Genomic DNA, 17,852 nt, shown 5'->3' with positions numbered 1-17,852 from the left:
GGTACGCTGGAGCCACTATCAGGGACAAACAGAGACTGCAGCGTGTTGTGCGCTCTGCTGAGAAGGTGATTGGCTGCAGACTCTGTACACCTCCAGGACTCTGGGGCGTGCAGCTCGGATCACAGCTGACCCTTCTCACCCTGGACTCAGTCTGTTTGACCTGCTCCCCTCAGGCAGGAGGCTCCGGTCCATTCGCACCAGAACCTCTCGCCATAAGAACAGTTTCTTCCCCTCTGCTGTTGGACTCATGAACAATAACCATATGATTAGGGATGGGTATCGTTTAGGTTTTATCCGATACCAGTGCCAAACTGGTACTTTTGAAACGGTGCCGGTGCTTAAACGGTGCTCAAACCGGTGCTTAAAGAATGGAGAACACAAACTTTGTCCAAAAACCTCTCATGTTTAGCTGTTTTTTGTAAAAAGATAACAATGTTAGCCTTTTCTGCAGCTATGGGGCATATATGGTATCACTCTTGGCTGGAAGCAGCTTAAACAATGGAAAAAACACAAACTTTGTCCAAAAACCTCTCATGTTTAACTGTTTTCCACTTTTTCTTTGGTCATTTTAGCCTTTTTGTCCAGGGTGAAGGGAGTATCTGCCATCAAACAAGAAGACAGCCGCATGTAGCTATGATGATGTTTGCTAGTTCACCTTACATGCATTAATGTAATAACGTGGTTAGCCTACTCAACGTAAATTACACACGAACAACATTAAGCTACTCACGCAGAGAAGAACGGCTGCTGCTGCATCATCATCCTCATCATTTCTGCTACACTGGCAGGGCTAGGGGCCAGGACTCTACTCTTCGGGTTTTTGGGGGATGTTGCTAACTCCGGGTCCGATAACAGGCACCACACCCGCAGTAGATGTGCTCGGTGTGAGGTCTCGCAGCAAGCTATCAAATACGGCGCATTTCTCGGCTTTTAAAAAAAACGCTATGCGTCGCCAGGTGTTTCATCAGATTTGAGGTGTTACCTCCTTTGACAGTATCACAGTATCAGCTTAAAGCACTTGTTGCAGCTGCTGAGTTTGCATCTTTTGCTGTGAAGTACAGCCAGACTTTGACCGCTTCGCATTGGGCATTTTTAATCTGTAGCTCTGCTCTAAAAGAACATACGTACCTGGACCCGCCTACTATCCTCGGAAACGTAAAATGATTGGCTAGAATCTAAAGTGTATCACAGCTCAGGAAAAAAAAGCACCGAAATGTGCGCTGCTTTTCAGTCTGGTTACTACCGTTTATGTCAGAACTGGTGCCATCATGGCACCGGATACGGGTACCCATCCCTACATATGACTGTTCCCACCACTAACATGTATATATCTATCTGCTTAGCACTTTTAAATTTTATGTTTATGTTTATATGTTTATAAGTGTTACAGTATGTTTTGCACTCAGTACCGCAGCAATTTCCTAATGTTGTAAACCTCAACATTTGGCAATAAAACCCTTTCTGATTCTGATTCTGACAAACTAGGAGAGGCTAAAGTGTTTTATTATAATGTTAACTGCAGACCATGTTAAGGACAGTCTATAAATGTCTCTCTGTACTGATGTCTGACATTTAACCCCACAGGTCGTATTGTAGGGATCCTGCAGAGGAACTGGAGAGACTACGTGGTAACTTTCCCCACTAGGGATGGGATTCAGTCCCAGAGCAGGAATTCCCAGCGGATACTGACCATACCTTGGGACCAGCGTATTCCTAAAATCCGCATCAGTACTCAACAGGCTGAAGCTCTGCAGGTCTGACTTGACTTACATCTATAGGTTGATTTTATTTTCATGATGTACATTATGGCTTAGTCACATGAGTAAGAATAGGAAACAAACAGTGCTTTTCCAGTGATTGCAGTGAATATTTTGCATTCAGCGATCAATTACAAGTAGTTACGGCAACCAACTGGTTGATCAAAGGTTGAGAATACAACACTGTCAACCTCTGGATGAACGCTTTCAAGGATTGCCTTGAAAAGCAGGACTCTGCAGTCACTCTAACAGCAAAACTCTAGAGTACCTATGTAATGTCATTTTGTAGTTAAATCACCATCCTGCAGCAACTACAGCAGAAACTTTACATTTGTTTCAAAACTATGAATTTAAGGCTGGACATGATTACACGATATTATCACAGATTGCATTTAATTATCAGCTTTACCCTTTTTACTTGAAAAGTGAGAGCGGACTTATTCCATCTTATCACCGTTCGATTGGTGTTTTGCACCCTTTAAATAAAAGTAACTGACTGCGAGTAGTTGCAGAATTAGTCCCCATCTTCCAAAGAAGCATTTCAAAGCCAACAATACTGCAGATTCATTGCTCATAGCAACACAGATTTTGTTTGCGCTCCAGTCTCTAGTGTTACTATAGCATTATGCTTTTGTCTCATAGTGTGACCAGTGTTTACTAAGTGCTGTCTCATTTCTATCCCTGTCTTCTCATCCTCACCAAGGACCACAGAGTTGTGGTGCGCATTGATTCATGGGAAAGCACGTCCTTCTATCCCAACGGCCATAGTGTACGGGTTTTGGGTCGTGCTGGAGAGCTTGAGACTGAGGTCCAGACCATCCTCATAGAGAACTGCATCCATATTCTTCCTTTCTCAGACGCACAGGTGAGAGCACCTACGTCAGAGATAAATTCAAGTTTTTGCATCTCTAAAAGGCAAATTCCACAAGCCTGTATAGTATGTTTCACCTTTCGTATTTAGCTGTTGTGAACCCGTCAGCAATTATTGTGAATATAAATATTATGATAAAATGTGATTTTTTTTAAAAATGAAAATGTCTTTAAAAACTATGTCTATAAATTGCAATTAAACAGTTAAATTCAACCATAATTGACGCAAACGGTGGCAAATACCCATCTACACAGTTTGAAAATACTTTGGTGAGTAATTTGCTTCATGCTGTGTGATAAAACCTGCAGGATTCTAGTAAAGTAAGTTCAGAAAATATGTTTTTGTTATTAATTCCCAGCTCTGGTTGTACTTTGGATGTAGGTTTTTGATTGTTAAGGATTAATCAGCTTCAGAATTGTCCAAAAACAGCTGGACAATTGTCTTATTTTCTTCTAGGGTTTTCAGAAACAAATTCATAGACTAAGCAACACTAAAAATGGATTAGTATCTACACCAAATAGTGTTGGATTCAATAGTCATTTTCAACAGTATTGATACCAACATTGCTCCTTTAGTCAACACACACTCTAGCAACTGGGCCCTGACCCTCACTAGCAGCTGAAGTTGTTGTTGTCCATAACACTGAACACTTAAGGAGGAATTTTGAATGGTCAGTAAAGCTCCTGTTTGAACAACACTGAAATATTTAAGCAGTCGTCATAAATGTTAACCTAACTGGAGCACACAAACGTTAGCTGCTTAGCTAATGGCTAATAATAAAAATGATAATGATGGCATTTGCTGCCCAGCTCCCACATTTTCAGATCTTCCTGTCTGTAAGGTCATACTAGATTTTATAGGATAACACAATTATTTATGTCTACAAAGGATTCGATAACAAAAAAACACAACAAAATAATGTATTTTTGGTGTTCAGGGTCAGAGGCTGACTGGATTTTATTGTTTGTTGCCAACTAATGATAGGAAACAAACATGTTTACAAGTACCTCATGAAGCAAACATTTTATGATAATAGGTTAATAATTAATAAGACATGGGACCTTGTCGTCCCATCTGTGGTATTGAAAATGGTACTTTATAGTGTTTAATAATCTTCTTTTTCCTCATTCAGGTTGGTATTTGTTGTTTAATTGTTTTATGGTCCTAGCTTAAAAAAAAATAAAATAAAAAAGAAAAACAAAAAAAAACGGATAGCAATCAATATCCTGTGTTTTCTCTTCAGTTGAAAGCAAAAAATAAAGTGTAGCAGTTTTAAAGATTTCTAAAACTGTTCGTTTGTTAATTTTTGAAATTTTCTACATTTTTGTGATTCTGAGTCATCTTAAGGTAAATTTAGCAAAGCAAGAAATATTTTAGTGTGTTTTGTTATTTAAATAAAAGAACATTCCACTTATAGTACATATTATACTTATAGTCGCATATATTGGGGCGACCGTGGCTCAGGGGGTTGGGAAGCGTATCTGTAACCGGAAGGTCGCCGGTTCGATCCCTGGGCTCTCTGTCCTGGTCGTTGTGTCCTTGGGCAAGACACTTTACCCTACTGGTGTTGGCCAGAGGCCTTGGCCCAGGGCAGTTGGCCCAGGGCAGCTGTGGCTACAACTGTAGCTGCCTCCACCAGTGTGTGAATGTGAGAGTGAATGAATAGTGGTATTGTAAAGCGCTTTGGGTGCCTTGGAAAGCGCTATATAAATCCAATCCATTATTATTATGTATTCAGCTCCTTCACTTTATACTGGTATACCTTTGTTTTGTTCGGAGATCAGCAGAAACCTCAGTGCCTGTTTGGTCTGCACATGTGTTGAGTTTAGGTTACATCAGAGCGGAGGATGTTGCTTGCCATGTTTTGAGAGTGAGGTACTAAGACCGTTTATATGAGGAATAAATGAAGGTCTTAGGGGTAGAAGGCTACAGGGATTGTAGTCCTGTAATTCTCCTTTTATTTATACCAAGGATGTCCTGTTCTGATTAATAATAGCCATTGGTACACAGGGATTTACTGTTCTATTCAGTTCTGTTTGTAAAGCACCAAATCAGTCACCAAAACAGTCTCTTCTGGCACTTAATCCAAAATATCCAATTGAAAATGCAAAGTTGAAGCAGGTTAAAACATTATTACCAAATCACCAAGCAGTGAAAGAACCCTAGCAGCTCCATATACCAAAAGGCTAAGGAGCTTGGGGAGAAAAAAGCGTCTGGACTTTAAGTTTCTTGAAGATGTTTCACCTCTCATCTGAGAGGCTTCTTCAGTTCTAGGAGAAACTGGTGCAGAGTCCCAGATTTTAAGCCCTATGGGAGTGTCCCCCAGGAGGGATGGACCCCCTAATGATCCTCTACCTAATCACACGAGCCAAGGTGTGAAAGCGGGTGTGGGTCACAATCAGCCAAGTATTCGGGTGAACCCACTGTGAATCCTAGCCCCACCCTATCATGTGATTTCCTGAGGTCAGATGGCCCAGGATGTGAGTGGAGGCGTCTGGGAAGGGATCTCAAAACTGGATTATAGATGGCAGACAATTGGTGTTGTAAGCCGCTGCCTCTGTTCAAAGATGGTCGCTCACAGTGGACATAGATGGCTTCTTTTACTTCTCTTTCAAACTATCTGTCTTCTGACAGCTGAGTCTTGTCCTGTGGAGGTGGCTCTTCTGTGTTGTGCCATGCGCTTGTGAAGTGGCTGTTTGGTCTCTCCAATGAAGCGGTCTGAGCATTCCTCGCTACACTGTACAGCAAACACCACATTGTTAAGTTTGTGTTTAGGAGTTTTGTCTTTGGGATGAACCAGTTTCTGCCTGAGTGTGTTGCTGGGTCTAAAGTACACTGGGATGTCATGCTTGGAGAGTTTTTCTGATAAACCGGCTACATAGGGGATGACAATGTTGTTGCGTCTGTCTTTCTTATCCTCCCGCTCATTTTAAGAGCTTCCTTTACATGTGTGTTCCCTCTTTTTCCCTTCAGGCTTAGAGGGAACATTTTCTGCCCGGTGGTGTAGGGTCCTGATTACTCCAAGTGTGTGTTCCAGAGGGTGATGGGAGTTAAAGAGGAGGTACTGGTCCGTGTGTGGGCTTCCAGTAAACTTCATGTTGATGTTTCCGTTCTCTTTAATACGCACGGCAAAGTCCAGGAATGGCATACTGTTATCCTTTGTGTCTTCCCTGGTGAACTTTGGTTTTATCCACAGCGTTGATGTAAACAGTGAAGGATTCTACTTCCTGGGTTTTGATTTTGACCCATGTGTCATCAACATATCTGTACCAGTGGTTAGGTACTGTCCCTTTAAAAGAGCCAAAAGCCTTTCTTTCCACCAGTTACTCCTAGACCTGAAGAAGCTTCTCGGATGAGAGGTGAAACGTCTTCAAGGAACTTATAGAAGTTTGGACGCTTTTCTTTGCAAGCTCCTTAGACTACGATGACCTGGATGACTGAGAACCTTCACAGACTTATATGACCAAAAGGTTTGCAAGTTGACAGCTCGGTCCATAATAACCCTTAATGAGGTCACCCTACTGTCAGCTTACTTGGCTAAGCTCTTTCAGGACATTGGCCACCTGCTTGATAAGGGCACCTGTATGCATTTTCCCCTTCTCAACCTCATACCAGTGATACTGAGTAGGGTGAGGGAGGAGTAGCTGTCTCTCATTTTTATAGATCCCATACTGGCCCATCAGGCCATTAATGGCAGGACTAGCTTTTCTGTTCCACTACCGGCCATGACCATTGCCTTTGAACATTGACTTAGCGTGATTTTTTTCTTTCACATCCCAAATGGTCAGCACTCTGGGCGTGGCACACGAGTGGCTGATTTAAAATGAAGCAGGTCTTTCTCTGAGAGTCATTGTGAACATTCAGAATGCTAGATCACTTTCTACATGCTCATTTTATGAAGTATTTGAGAGATTCCTTATCTATACTCTGTTTAGGGATGGGTATCGTTTAGGTTTTATCCGATACCGGTGCCAAACCGGTACTTTTGAAACGGTGCCGGTGCTTAAATGGTGCTCCAACCGTTGCTTCCTTCTCTCACCCCAACCGGTCGCAGCAGATGGCCCCGCCCCTCCCTGAGCCTGGTTCTGCTGGAGGTTTCTTCCTGTTAAAAGGGAGTTTTTCCTTCCCACTGTCGCCAAAGTGCTGCTCATAGGGGGTCATATGATTGTTGGGTTTTTCTCTGTATCTATGAAGCGCCTTGAGGCGACTTTTGTTGTGATTTGGCGCTATATAAATAAAATTGAATTGAATTGAAAGTAAAACACTGTTTTGCTTTGTCTTTGTGTAAAGTGTCCTTGAGTGTTTTGAAAGGCGCTTTTAAATCAAATGTATTATTATTATTGATGTTTTGTATAGAATCATAACAAAATTGACAAAATGTGAAAAGTTCAAAAGACTATGCGGCTGTTTAGCTGTGCCTGTCCGTCTGCCATCAGCTGAGAGAGATGCCGGTCAACTCTCTGGAGAAGCCGTGGACGGTAGACGCCTCTGAGGTGGCGGAGCGGCGGGATCTTAGGGACAGTCACCTGGTGTTCAGCATTGATCCACGCGGCTGTGAAGATGTAGACGACACGCTGTCTATACGCAAGCTCCCCAACAGAAGGCTGGAGCTGGGAGTTCACATCGCTGATGTCACTCACTTTGTCAAAGAGGGCTCGCTCACAGACTTGGAGGCACGTTCAAGGTGAGGAACTGGTTGGAGTGGTTGGGTAGAGTAGGTGGATAAAGGATAAAAGAAAAGCTACCTTACAGCATCTTGCTGTGTTCAGAGGAACTTTCAGAAGTACAAAGAGGCAAGAAAGTTGTTGCCTGAATTAATGTTGCATCAGTAGCATGCCTTATAGCGCAATTATAAATAACACAGAGGGCCACCTTAAATAAGGCTCGTGTCTGTTTTGAGTCACAGATGTGAAGCATTAAGCCTTAAATGTCTATCATTTAATCACATGTAGAAGGACTTCACAGGGTCCATTATGGCTTTGAAAGTATCACTGGCACCAGGAATTGAACCAATGGTCAGCACGTTGTCGGTTCGATCCCTGGTGCCTTCGGGCTTCATGTTAAAGTCACCTTGCACAAAATACTTAACCCCCAAATTTCCCTGGATGCTAATGGATGCATCCAGGAGTGTGCATGAGTGTGCATGTGAGAGAAACTGCTTAAAGGTATAGACTAACACGCTGTATAAATATGTGTGTGAATGGACGAATGCTGGTCGTGCTAAAAGGTGGTCGCGGTTCTCACAGTAGAGACCTGCTACATACAGAACATAGTGACTAGAGATGGCACGATACCACTTTTTTATGTCCGATACCGATATCATAAATCTGGATATCTGCCGATACCGATATGAATCCTATATAGTGTGTTTTAATCAATAAAACTGTTTTTTTAATATCTTGCTACATTTTGTATAAGTTCATACTCAAGTTTAAATAAACAACAACACTAAAGCTATTTTGTTATACCTGTATGTAAAAAATACACTGCACCCAAAATATTTCATAGTTCAGCAAAACTGATCAATCTAATAAAAGTAAACCTACTCCATCCTCCCTGTTCTGGTATTTTAAAGAGTACTTAGCAGAAATATTAAGCAACCTAACTAATAGGGTTGCAAACTCCCAGCAAAAAAAAAATAGGGAACCACCCCCCACCCTCCACCTCATGATGCTTAATCGACGTAATCAACTTTAATTTGATGCAGTGTGAAAAAAAAATGCACAGAAATAAATAATTTTCCAAGAATAATTAAATAGATTCAACATCTTTCTTCAACAGAACTGCAGACTGCACAGATGGTTCCCAAAGGAAAAAGTACTACAGCTTACTAGGGTATATTAGACTTAACAGTTACTATATACAGTAATGGACTTCTATACATTTTACATCAGATTAAAACTTTGGGTGTAAGATTCAGATAATTATTTATTAAAAACTAGACATTTTAAATGAGAATAAGAAAGAAAAGTATGTCTTCGTGCCCCCTTTTCCCTGTTCATGCCCTATCGGCCCCCCTGGCTAAACTTTGCTAGATCCGCCCCTGCACAGTTACGTCAGCTGCGTAGAAAAAGATCCTGGTGTAGAAAGTAATATTAAATAAATTCTAACAACAGCTTATCAAGCTTAAACGTGCTGCTGTTGTTCAGCCGCTGGTTTCCTCTTTCTGGTGAGAAGTGGGCCAAAAACAAAGAAGAGAGACGATCAGCTGATCATTGATCAGTTTCACGATTGAAGTAGCAGCAGGAGAGAGAGAGAGAGAGAGAGAGGCAGTCGCTCCATATATCGGTTGTTAAGCTTAACGCTGGAATGCTTTACAAACATTCAGAGATGAACTTACACACTTGCTTTACTTCTCTCTGGGAAAACTTCCTCGGAGATGAAATGCTGGTTTGGTAACGAAGCTACAAATACACACAGCCGCTCTATCACGTGACCACACTGCTCCGACGTGCTACGGTTATGAGCCGAGTTACGCCGTGTCGCAAGTTTTGTGAGGTGCTTTTTTGATATTTAATGGATTGGATTACATTTTTTATTTCTCTCCGATATCCGATCCAGTAATTTAGGTCAGTATTGGACCGATACCGATACGTAATATCGGATCAGTCCATCTCTAATAGTGGTCCATGTTATTATGAAGAACTTGTGCTCATTTTGAGTACGATGCCATTAACAGGACAGGGGAATGTTTCCCGCTGTGGGAAAGCCTTAATGATTTTCACTGTGGCCTTCATAAACATATATTACTATGGGACATGGCAGCCATACTCGTACACAACATTCAACCAGAAGGTCATGCAGCAAAAAAAGGAAAAATGAGTTCGCTTACAACTAAATTAGTTTTATTCTACTGAGTGGTAGAAGTAAAGAACAGTGTGTCACACATCATTTGTTTTCAGATCCCCTTTGTAAAGTTAAGGGTGTTAGGAAAACACCGGAGGGCACATGATGGCAAAGGTTTTTTTCCAGACCTTGACTTAGCTTAATGTTAATGGTTTGTCTATAATCGGCTTTCAGTGCATCTTATTAATAAAGAGGATGATGAGACAGTTGAACCACAGTAATAGAACAAGAAGACATTCATCTGTGTTTATGTACAGATATATGCACATGTTCTGATTTATTTAATGATGATTTAACAAATAAATAAAACTGAGTTAAAAATATCTGCAGTAAATGAAGTGAAGGTCGGGGCTGCAAAAGTAATGCTTGCACTTGATCTCCACAAATTTTCCTTCCTGGGATTGCATCGGGAGCTGGAGCCAAATGAAACATGCAGTGATGACACCATGTGACAGGGAAGCAGCCCAAAAACATTAGTATCACAGCTGAACGGCCGACAAATCTGCAGCAAATGCATTATGCTGTCATCTCGGTGTAATCTCGCTATAATCCAAAATCTCTACGGAATTGATTCAGCACCTTGTTGAGTCTTGGAAGTGAAGAAATGAGTGTTCAGAAGGCAGAATTGTCTAACCCAGTGCTAATGAAATGTATCTGATGAAGGCTGGTGAGTGTAGTCTGCAGATAAATTAGTAAGAAGGTCCATGAAGTGCATGTCGTTATTTAAAGGCAGCAGCAGCAGCAGCATGTACAGAAGAGTGACTGAGAGCAGAGTGAGGAGACTGTTAACAACGTGCACTTATAAAATAATACTGAAATCTTACTATATATATTTTATGTTGTTATTTTTAATGTAATTTTGGTCCTCTGCTTTCTCTCTGACTTACTCTAAAATTCCATTTTACATCTCATAGCTGTCCACAAAGCACCGTGCAGATCAGCCACCCGTCCACTCGCCTCCTTCAGTTCCACACTTGAGTGTCACGATTGTTAAAGAAGTCAATTAAAATCTCATGAATGTGGTTTGAAGCCTTAAATTCTATTTCAGAAAATGGGGAATATTTATTAAATCATAAGAAGAACATTTTGCTTATTTATTTCATCCTGATTTATTAATAAACAGAAGGATGAAAATGACAAAGGTGGAACGAACTCTGAATATTTAGTACTTATTTTCAAATTCTGTCTCATTTTTGATTAGAAAGCAGATGATAAAGCTGCTGCTTTGATCTCGTTGCCTTTTTATATTTATTATGTTACTTCTTAAGGGCTACAACCTACTACCTGGCAGACCGCAGGTACGACATGCTGCCTGCTGTTCTCAGCGCAGACCTTTGCTCGTTGCTGGGAGGTGCTGACAGGTTAGTAGACTTCCCATCACACGTTTCATTTTCATATGCTTAAAATGCATGCTAGTTGTGTAACTGACACTTTCAAATTCAGGTATGCAATGAGCGTGCTTTGGGAGCTTGACGCAGAATCTCTCGAAGTCCAAGAGGTCTGGTATGGTCGTACACTCATCCGCTCCTCCTATCAGCTCCACTACGAGCTGGCTCAGGCGCTGCTCAACGGAGAGCAGGTTGAGGTAGCGGAACTGGCCGACCTGGGTCCTCAGGAAAAGGGTTCTAAGCTAGCTCAGCTCACTGAGGCACTTGAGATGCTCACACATGTAGCCAGACATCTTCGGGCAAAGAGGGACAGAGGAGGAGCGCTGGAGCTGGAAGGAGTGGAGGTATGATTGGTTTCTTGTATCTTTATAGAGTATTATGTGTGTACTTAACAGTAAGACTATATAAATAAAGACTGCAAACATTTAAGATTCATGTTCTTAATTGAAAGCGTAAGCATGTTATAGCTGAGTGTCTAACACATCGTCATTACTGACGTCTAACATGTGACACAAAATGATTCAATAAATCTTAAGTGAATCAAACAAACAAACTGCACAAAGCTTCAGTGCAAAGAAATCCATTCTGCAGATTAAAAACTGGTACCACTATCTTTCTTGCACATTTCAGCTGCAGAAGATTCTCCCTTCTAAGCTTCTGTCTAAGTGAAAGTTTGACTTAACCTCTGTGTTTGGTCATTTTGTCAGATGACATCAGGTTAGAAAATTCAGTATCAGTCACCCCAAGACACTTGATATTGTAATGTACGGATCCCACAGCCGAGGGGAGGAGATCAGGTCAAAAGACACCCTGTGGAAAAGGGCCAGGGATTAATGATAACTAAGGATTAAATGGAGATTGGTCTATAAACATGTAGTCAGTGATAATGATGACAAAGATGCCACGGTCTATTGCAGCATAACTAAGGGAGGATTCAGGGTCACCTGGTCCAGCCCTAACTATATGCTTTAGCAAAAAGGAAAGTTTGAAGCCTAATCTTAAAAGTAGAGATAGTGTCTGTCTCCTGAATTCAAACTGGAAGCTGGTTCCACAGAAGAGGGGCCTGAAAACTGAAGGCTCTGCCTCCCATTCTACTTTTAAATACTCTAGGAACAACAAGTAGGCCTGCAGAGCGAGAGCGAAGTGCTCTAATAGGGTGATATGGTACTACAAGGTCATTAAGATAAGATGGGGCCTGATTATTTAAGACCTTGTATGTGAGGAGCAGGATTTTGAATTCTGGATTTAACAGGAAGCCAAAACAGGAGAAATCTGCTCTCTCTTTCTAGTCCCTGTCAGGAATCTTGCTGCAGCATTTTGGATTAACTGAAGGCTTTTCAGTGAGTTTTTTGGACATCCTGATAATAATGAATTACAGTCGTCCAGCCTGGAAGTAATAAATGCATGAACTAGTTTTTCAGCGTCACTCTGAGACAGGATATTTCTAACTTTAGAGATGTTGCACAAATGGAAGAACGCAGTCTTACATATTTGTTTAATATGTGCGTTGAAGGACATATCCTGGTCAAAAATGACTCCAAGGTTCCTCACAGTGTTACTGGAGGCCAAGGTAATGCCATCCAGAGTAAGAATCTGGTTAGAGACCATATTTCTAACATGTTTAGGACTCAGTACAATAACTGAATGAATTTAGACGCAGGAGTCTTCCAGGTCTTTATGTTTAGTTTGGTTTATTTGCTGTGTCATTTACAGAATTAGGCGTCAGACTTACAGATAGATACCATATATTTCTTTTCATTGATAATAAATTACAGTACGGTCTAATAGAGACGTTATTTTTCAAATCAGGCGTCTAAGCAGGACACGTTCCTCAGCAGAAAACATTTTATCAGAAAGTCATTTCAGTGAGAATATTGGAATAAAGAAACCAAGCACTGCACTGTGAAACCACTGACAGTTTTCACATTAGATCACAGACATTTATTCACAGCGGCTGGTTGGCCATCTGTTAAAACCTCATATGGACAATTCCTGTTGTTCTAGAAGATGCTCTCTAATAGGATGTCTTGGATTTATTTATTATTCGGTTATTGCATTCCTGTTGTGGCTGTCGCACACAGAATATTGATAAGAAGTAAAAATGATTCTCTAGGGTTGCTTCTGGGATCGTGGAAAAACCAATATATTTCTAACAGTATGTTTAATGATTGAGCTGCCACCCAAAAATCCAGTTCTTATCTTGACAAAGCTGGATTATTGACCGCTGATGAAACATCTGTTGTGCTGAAGGATAAGGACAACAGATGTTTCATCTTCATCTTTTATATAAAACGGCCAAAACTGTGTTCAAATCCAAACTTTCTGGCTTCTTTTGGTTCCTGCTGAAGTGCTTTGGTGCCTCAGTTCATCCTTAGTCTGAAAAAAGTTTTGTTCTCTCTTTAAGGCACATTTCCTTTAAGCTAACTTTCTTCTGATTGGCTGTCCACTATAAACAAAAAGAGCAGATCGGTGGAGTTTCTGTGCCCATGACCAGAGCTGTGTGCCTGTTATATCTGTTCTTACTGGTGTGATAGAGAGCTGAACTGTTTTCAGGTTGAGATTCATTCACATTTGGTTCTCCGTGCAGGATGTGTTCCTGTAGAGTGGTGCATGTTCAACTGAGTTAAAGTCAACTGTAGTAAAATGTGGCCCACTGATGCATTTTCATATTCTTTTTCATTGAAGTCACGTTAGAAGCATTTTCCCTTTTCAGGTGGGTGCCCAGCTGGATGAGGAGAGGAACATTACGGCCCTGGTCCCTCGTCAGCCCCTGGAGGTCCACGAGACCGTGGCAGAGTGCATGATTTACGCCAACCACTGGGTGGCCCGCAAGATCCAGGAAGCTTTCCCCAGCCAGGCCCTTCTAAGGCTTCACCCACCACCACAACAGGAGCTCTTCAACCAGCTGGTGGACACTGCAAAGGCCAAAGGTTTCACCGTTGACACCAGGTAATGTTTTTGACTGTTCAGTATAGAAACTGAGGAAATGCATGTTGTAGTCCATGTTCAGACACACAAGTGTGTGAACCTGACATGTTTGATAACACGGGGACACACTGAGGTGTCACATGAGCAGTCAGACAAGAAGAAGACATTTTCCTTCAGTTCAGATTGAGGTTGAAGCCAAATATGCTTCCAAGCCAAAGACTAGAACATATGATGAAGCATATCTTGCCTTTGGCTTCACCTTCACAGCAGCTGTCGTGGCGAGGTCGGTCTCCCCGACAGAATTAGTTTCCCCAGCATCGGGAGCACACGCTGGGCTGTCCAAATCACGGACAACAGGATCCCACATTGTTGATTTTTAGTTCACAAACACTTCTTATAACGACAAACTATTCCTGAAACTTTGGAGTTTTTAGCTCTTTATACAGTAAAGTTACAGGATAAATATAATTATCAGGCAAAATGTCCTTCGTTTGTTAAAATAATCCGTCTGATACCACGTGAGGACCATAAATATTTAATTTTCTATTGTAACCCTTAAACTGAATGGTAATGTAACGACACTCAGTTTTTGCTTTTTTTTACAAAACTAAAACATCACTACGTCCACATCTGATTGTTTGGAATGGAGGCGGCGTAACCTGGATCCACACTCCGTGCCCAGCGAATGCTCGCCACGCAGGGGAACACATCCTGTCGGTGATAGCGACCTCGGCACAACACTGATCCTGCCGCAGTTTGTTCCCCCGCTTCAAATCACAGACAAACAGGATCCCACAGCTGTTTATGCTTTTTAGGGGTGGGGGAAAAATGGATACTGTGTAGTATGGTGATATTTTGTTGGCTAATAATGTATCGATACAGCAGAAATTGATATTTTGTTACAAAAAGGTTTTTGTGCTCTGACTTCAGAGCATGTTGATCCTTTTTCTGAGCAAGAATCCTGATATTCCTTCACTGTCCAAATGTGTTTCACTTGTTTTTGGCAGCAATAAACATGACAGTTTACTTATTTTAATTTAAGACATGTTTTATTTTAATTAAGTTTAAAACTTTTTTATTTAATGTAAAATTATATTTTGTTTTAATTTACTTTCAAATTCTTCAGTTGCTGAAGGGGCTGCATAGTTTTCATAAACTGCATAGTTCAGAATAGCTATAATTGTACCAGATGGTTGATTCAGTTAAGTTGGACTAGACTGTAATACAAACCGTTCAGTTTGTCAACAATCAAACTGAAATGAGAGAAAGACTGAGTGTGAGACTTTGATATTAGAGAAAATGAATATTGATAAAGTTTAGCTTTATGTACAGAATCTGAATATCGCAAAATATTTTTAAAAAATTGCAATAATATCGTATCGTGCGTTAAGTATTGTGATAATATCGTATCGTGGGATGTATGGTGATTCCCACCTCTAATGCTTTTAAACCCGTTTTGCACAGAGAGGCATTTTTTGAAAAATGTTTTGGTAGCAGTGTTGAATATTCTTACACAGGAAAAAAACAAACAAAACTCTACGTCAAATAATTAAAGATGGTTTGTTTTTCTGTTTTTTTAAAAGAGGTAGTGATTTATTTAATTACAACCTGTAATCTATTACAGTTAACTTTTATTTGTTTAACTGGGGGGGGGGCACTGCTTTAAACCAACAGCAGAACCGGTCCCAGGACAAGAGACATGCTGATGCAAGTATGTGTCGCTGACTGCTGAGATGAGAGACCTCACTCATCTCTGGTCTCTGGCTCTGATCCTTCAGGTCCAACAAGGCTTTGGCTGCCTCACTGGACCGAGCTGTGGACCCCCAGGACCCCCTGGTGAACAGGTTGTTCAGAATGATGGCCACCACTGCTATGTCACAGGCTCTGTACTTCTCCACTGGTGCTCATCCTCAAGACCAATACTACCATTATGGTACGATACCTCTGCACAGCTTTTATTGGCTTTTCCATGTCCATGAGTTTCAGTGTGACTGTGAGTCGGTCCATCCATCACACGTCTGCACACACGTATCCAACGTCTGTTGTTTGTGAAGAATTATTCGACTAAGAACTGATATTTGCTTCGTTGTCGTAGGTCTGGCTCTGGATCGCTACACACACTTTACCTCACCCATCCGTCGGTACGCAGATATCGTCGTGCACCGCCTTCTCACCGCAGCCCTGCACATGCAGAGGGGCGTCGTATCTGGTAAAGCACCAGCCTGTAACAAAGAAGTGGAGGAAATGGCTCACCATGTCAACAGCAAGAACAGGGTCAGGGGTGTTTTATTGTTCGTGTTTTTCAATGATTCACCTCTCACTATATTAACAGAAACTGTGCTGACGTCTGTGTTTCGTTTCCAGGCAGCGCAGGCAGCCCAAATGCGATCCACAGCACTGTTTCAGTGTCTGTTCTTCAGAGAAAGAGACCCTCAGACGGACCCGTGCTGTGTGGCTGACGCTGTTGTCTACTCCATTCGAGACAACGGTGTCTTGGTGTTTATCCCAGAGTAAGAGCCTGCTTCAGTCCTGTGTTTTCTTCTGCAGTCTTCTTTGTTTCATGCAGCTGTACAACAGCTCACAGACAGCCAACCACTCATGTATCTTTAATAGACGAATTCAAAGTTTATGACAATGAATGAATTTGTTGGAAGATGTAATTGCACGCTAATCAATGTATATTTAACAGTATACACACTAGTTTTATTTTCTCTTAAAAATGAGTTTTAAATTGTATAAATTTACTAAACGAATTCCTTAAACATTTATTGTGAGCGGGGAAAATTGGCTAAAACACCAAATCTTTTCTGTTAATTAACTTTAAATAAGTTAATTGCATTGCTGAAGTTGAGTCTGTGGGAGGGACGGTGCTTTGGAGCCAGCCTTGTGTCTGTCACAGAAATTGTGGCACTTCTACGTTAGCTTAGCGAACCTCTGGAGGTTGCTGCTTGTTTATTGCAAGGAAAGTGTAATTTAATAACATCAGTGTTCTCCGTGCTTGTGGTGTTTGTACAGGGATATGCAATATTAACAGTTTCTTAAAATGTAACCTGTGGTCATTTTGAAAAGGCTGGAGAATCCATGTAATGATTAAAATCACAGGGCATAAAGCAGGTGGAGTGATTCAATTCAATTTCAATTCAGTTTTATTTATATAGCGCCAAATCACAACAAAAGTCGCCTCAAGGCGCTTCATAGATACAGAGAAAAACCCAACAATCATATGACCCCCTATGAGCAGCACTTTGGCGACAGTGGGAAGGAAAAACTCCCTTTTAACAGGAAGAAACCTCCAGCAGAACCAGGCTCAGGGAGGGGCGGGGCCATCTGCTGTGATTGGTTGGGGTGAGAGAAGGAAGACAGGATAAAGACATGCTGTGGAAGAGAGACAGAGGTTAATAACAGATATGATTCAATGCAGAGAGGTCTGTTAACACATAGTGAGTGAGAAAGGTGACTGGAAAGGAAAAACTCAATGCATCATGGGAATCCCCCGGCAGCCTACGTCTATTGCAGCATAACTAAGGGAGGATTCAGGGTCACCTGGTCCAGCCCTAACTATATGCTTTAGCAAAAAGGAAAGTTTGAAGCCTAATCTTAAAAGTAGAGATAGTGTCTGTCTCCTGAATCCAAACTGGAAGCTGGTTCCACAGAAGAGGGGCCTGAAAACTGAAGGCTCTCCCTCCCATTCTACTTTTAAATACTCTAGGAACAACAAGTAGGCCTGCAGAGCGAGAGCGAAGTGCTCTAATAGGGTGATATCACTGAGTAAGTAACTCTGTCATTCAGCACCTCTGACCACAGCCGTGTTGTTCACAGGTATGGTGTGAAGGGGCCCGTGTATCTGAAGAACAAAGAGGGCCTGGTGGTGGTAGCGGGACAGGACGGCACCTGTGATTGGCAGGGTGGCGCTGTGCGAAAATACCCGGACCGCATTACCACCACCTCCAGCTGTGGCACCTCCACCTTCAAACTGTTTGACCACATCACCGTAAGTCACGAAAAAAATAATCAATCATTTTAGAAGGTTTCCAGTAATGCAACGCCTAAAGGCGACAATTC

The 17,852-nt window shown here is 41.6% G+C and overlaps 1 protein-coding gene across 1 annotated transcript in view; it reads left to right on the top strand.

Annotated features, from left to right (window-relative positions):
• Positions 1-17,852, top strand: part of dis3l (DIS3 like exosome 3'-5' exoribonuclease) — a 49,239-nt gene that overhangs the window by 21,856 nt on the left and 9,531 nt on the right. Inside the window, exons 8-17 of the mRNA XM_085154546.1 lie at positions 1,585-1,754; positions 2,461-2,622; positions 7,065-7,312; positions 10,743-10,835; positions 10,918-11,206; positions 13,576-13,811; positions 15,569-15,723; positions 15,886-16,064; positions 16,155-16,300; positions 17,610-17,781. Of these exons, the coding sequence (XP_085010672.1) occupies positions 1,585-1,754; positions 2,461-2,622; positions 7,065-7,312; positions 10,743-10,835; positions 10,918-11,206; positions 13,576-13,811; positions 15,569-15,723; positions 15,886-16,064; positions 16,155-16,300; positions 17,610-17,781 (1,850 nt within the window). The remainder of the gene's footprint in view (positions 1-1,584; positions 1,755-2,460; positions 2,623-7,064; positions 7,313-10,742; positions 10,836-10,917; positions 11,207-13,575; positions 13,812-15,568; positions 15,724-15,885; positions 16,065-16,154; positions 16,301-17,609; positions 17,782-17,852) is intronic.

The sequence above is a fragment of the Neolamprologus multifasciatus genome, chromosome 1 (assembly GCF_963576455.1).
Source record: "Neolamprologus multifasciatus chromosome 1, fNeoMul1.2, whole genome shotgun sequence".
Taxonomy (NCBI): Eukaryota; Metazoa; Chordata; class Actinopteri; order Cichliformes; family Cichlidae; genus Neolamprologus; species Neolamprologus multifasciatus.
Note: the sequence above shows the minus strand (reverse complement) of the source record. Positions and strands in the feature narration are given on the sequence as shown.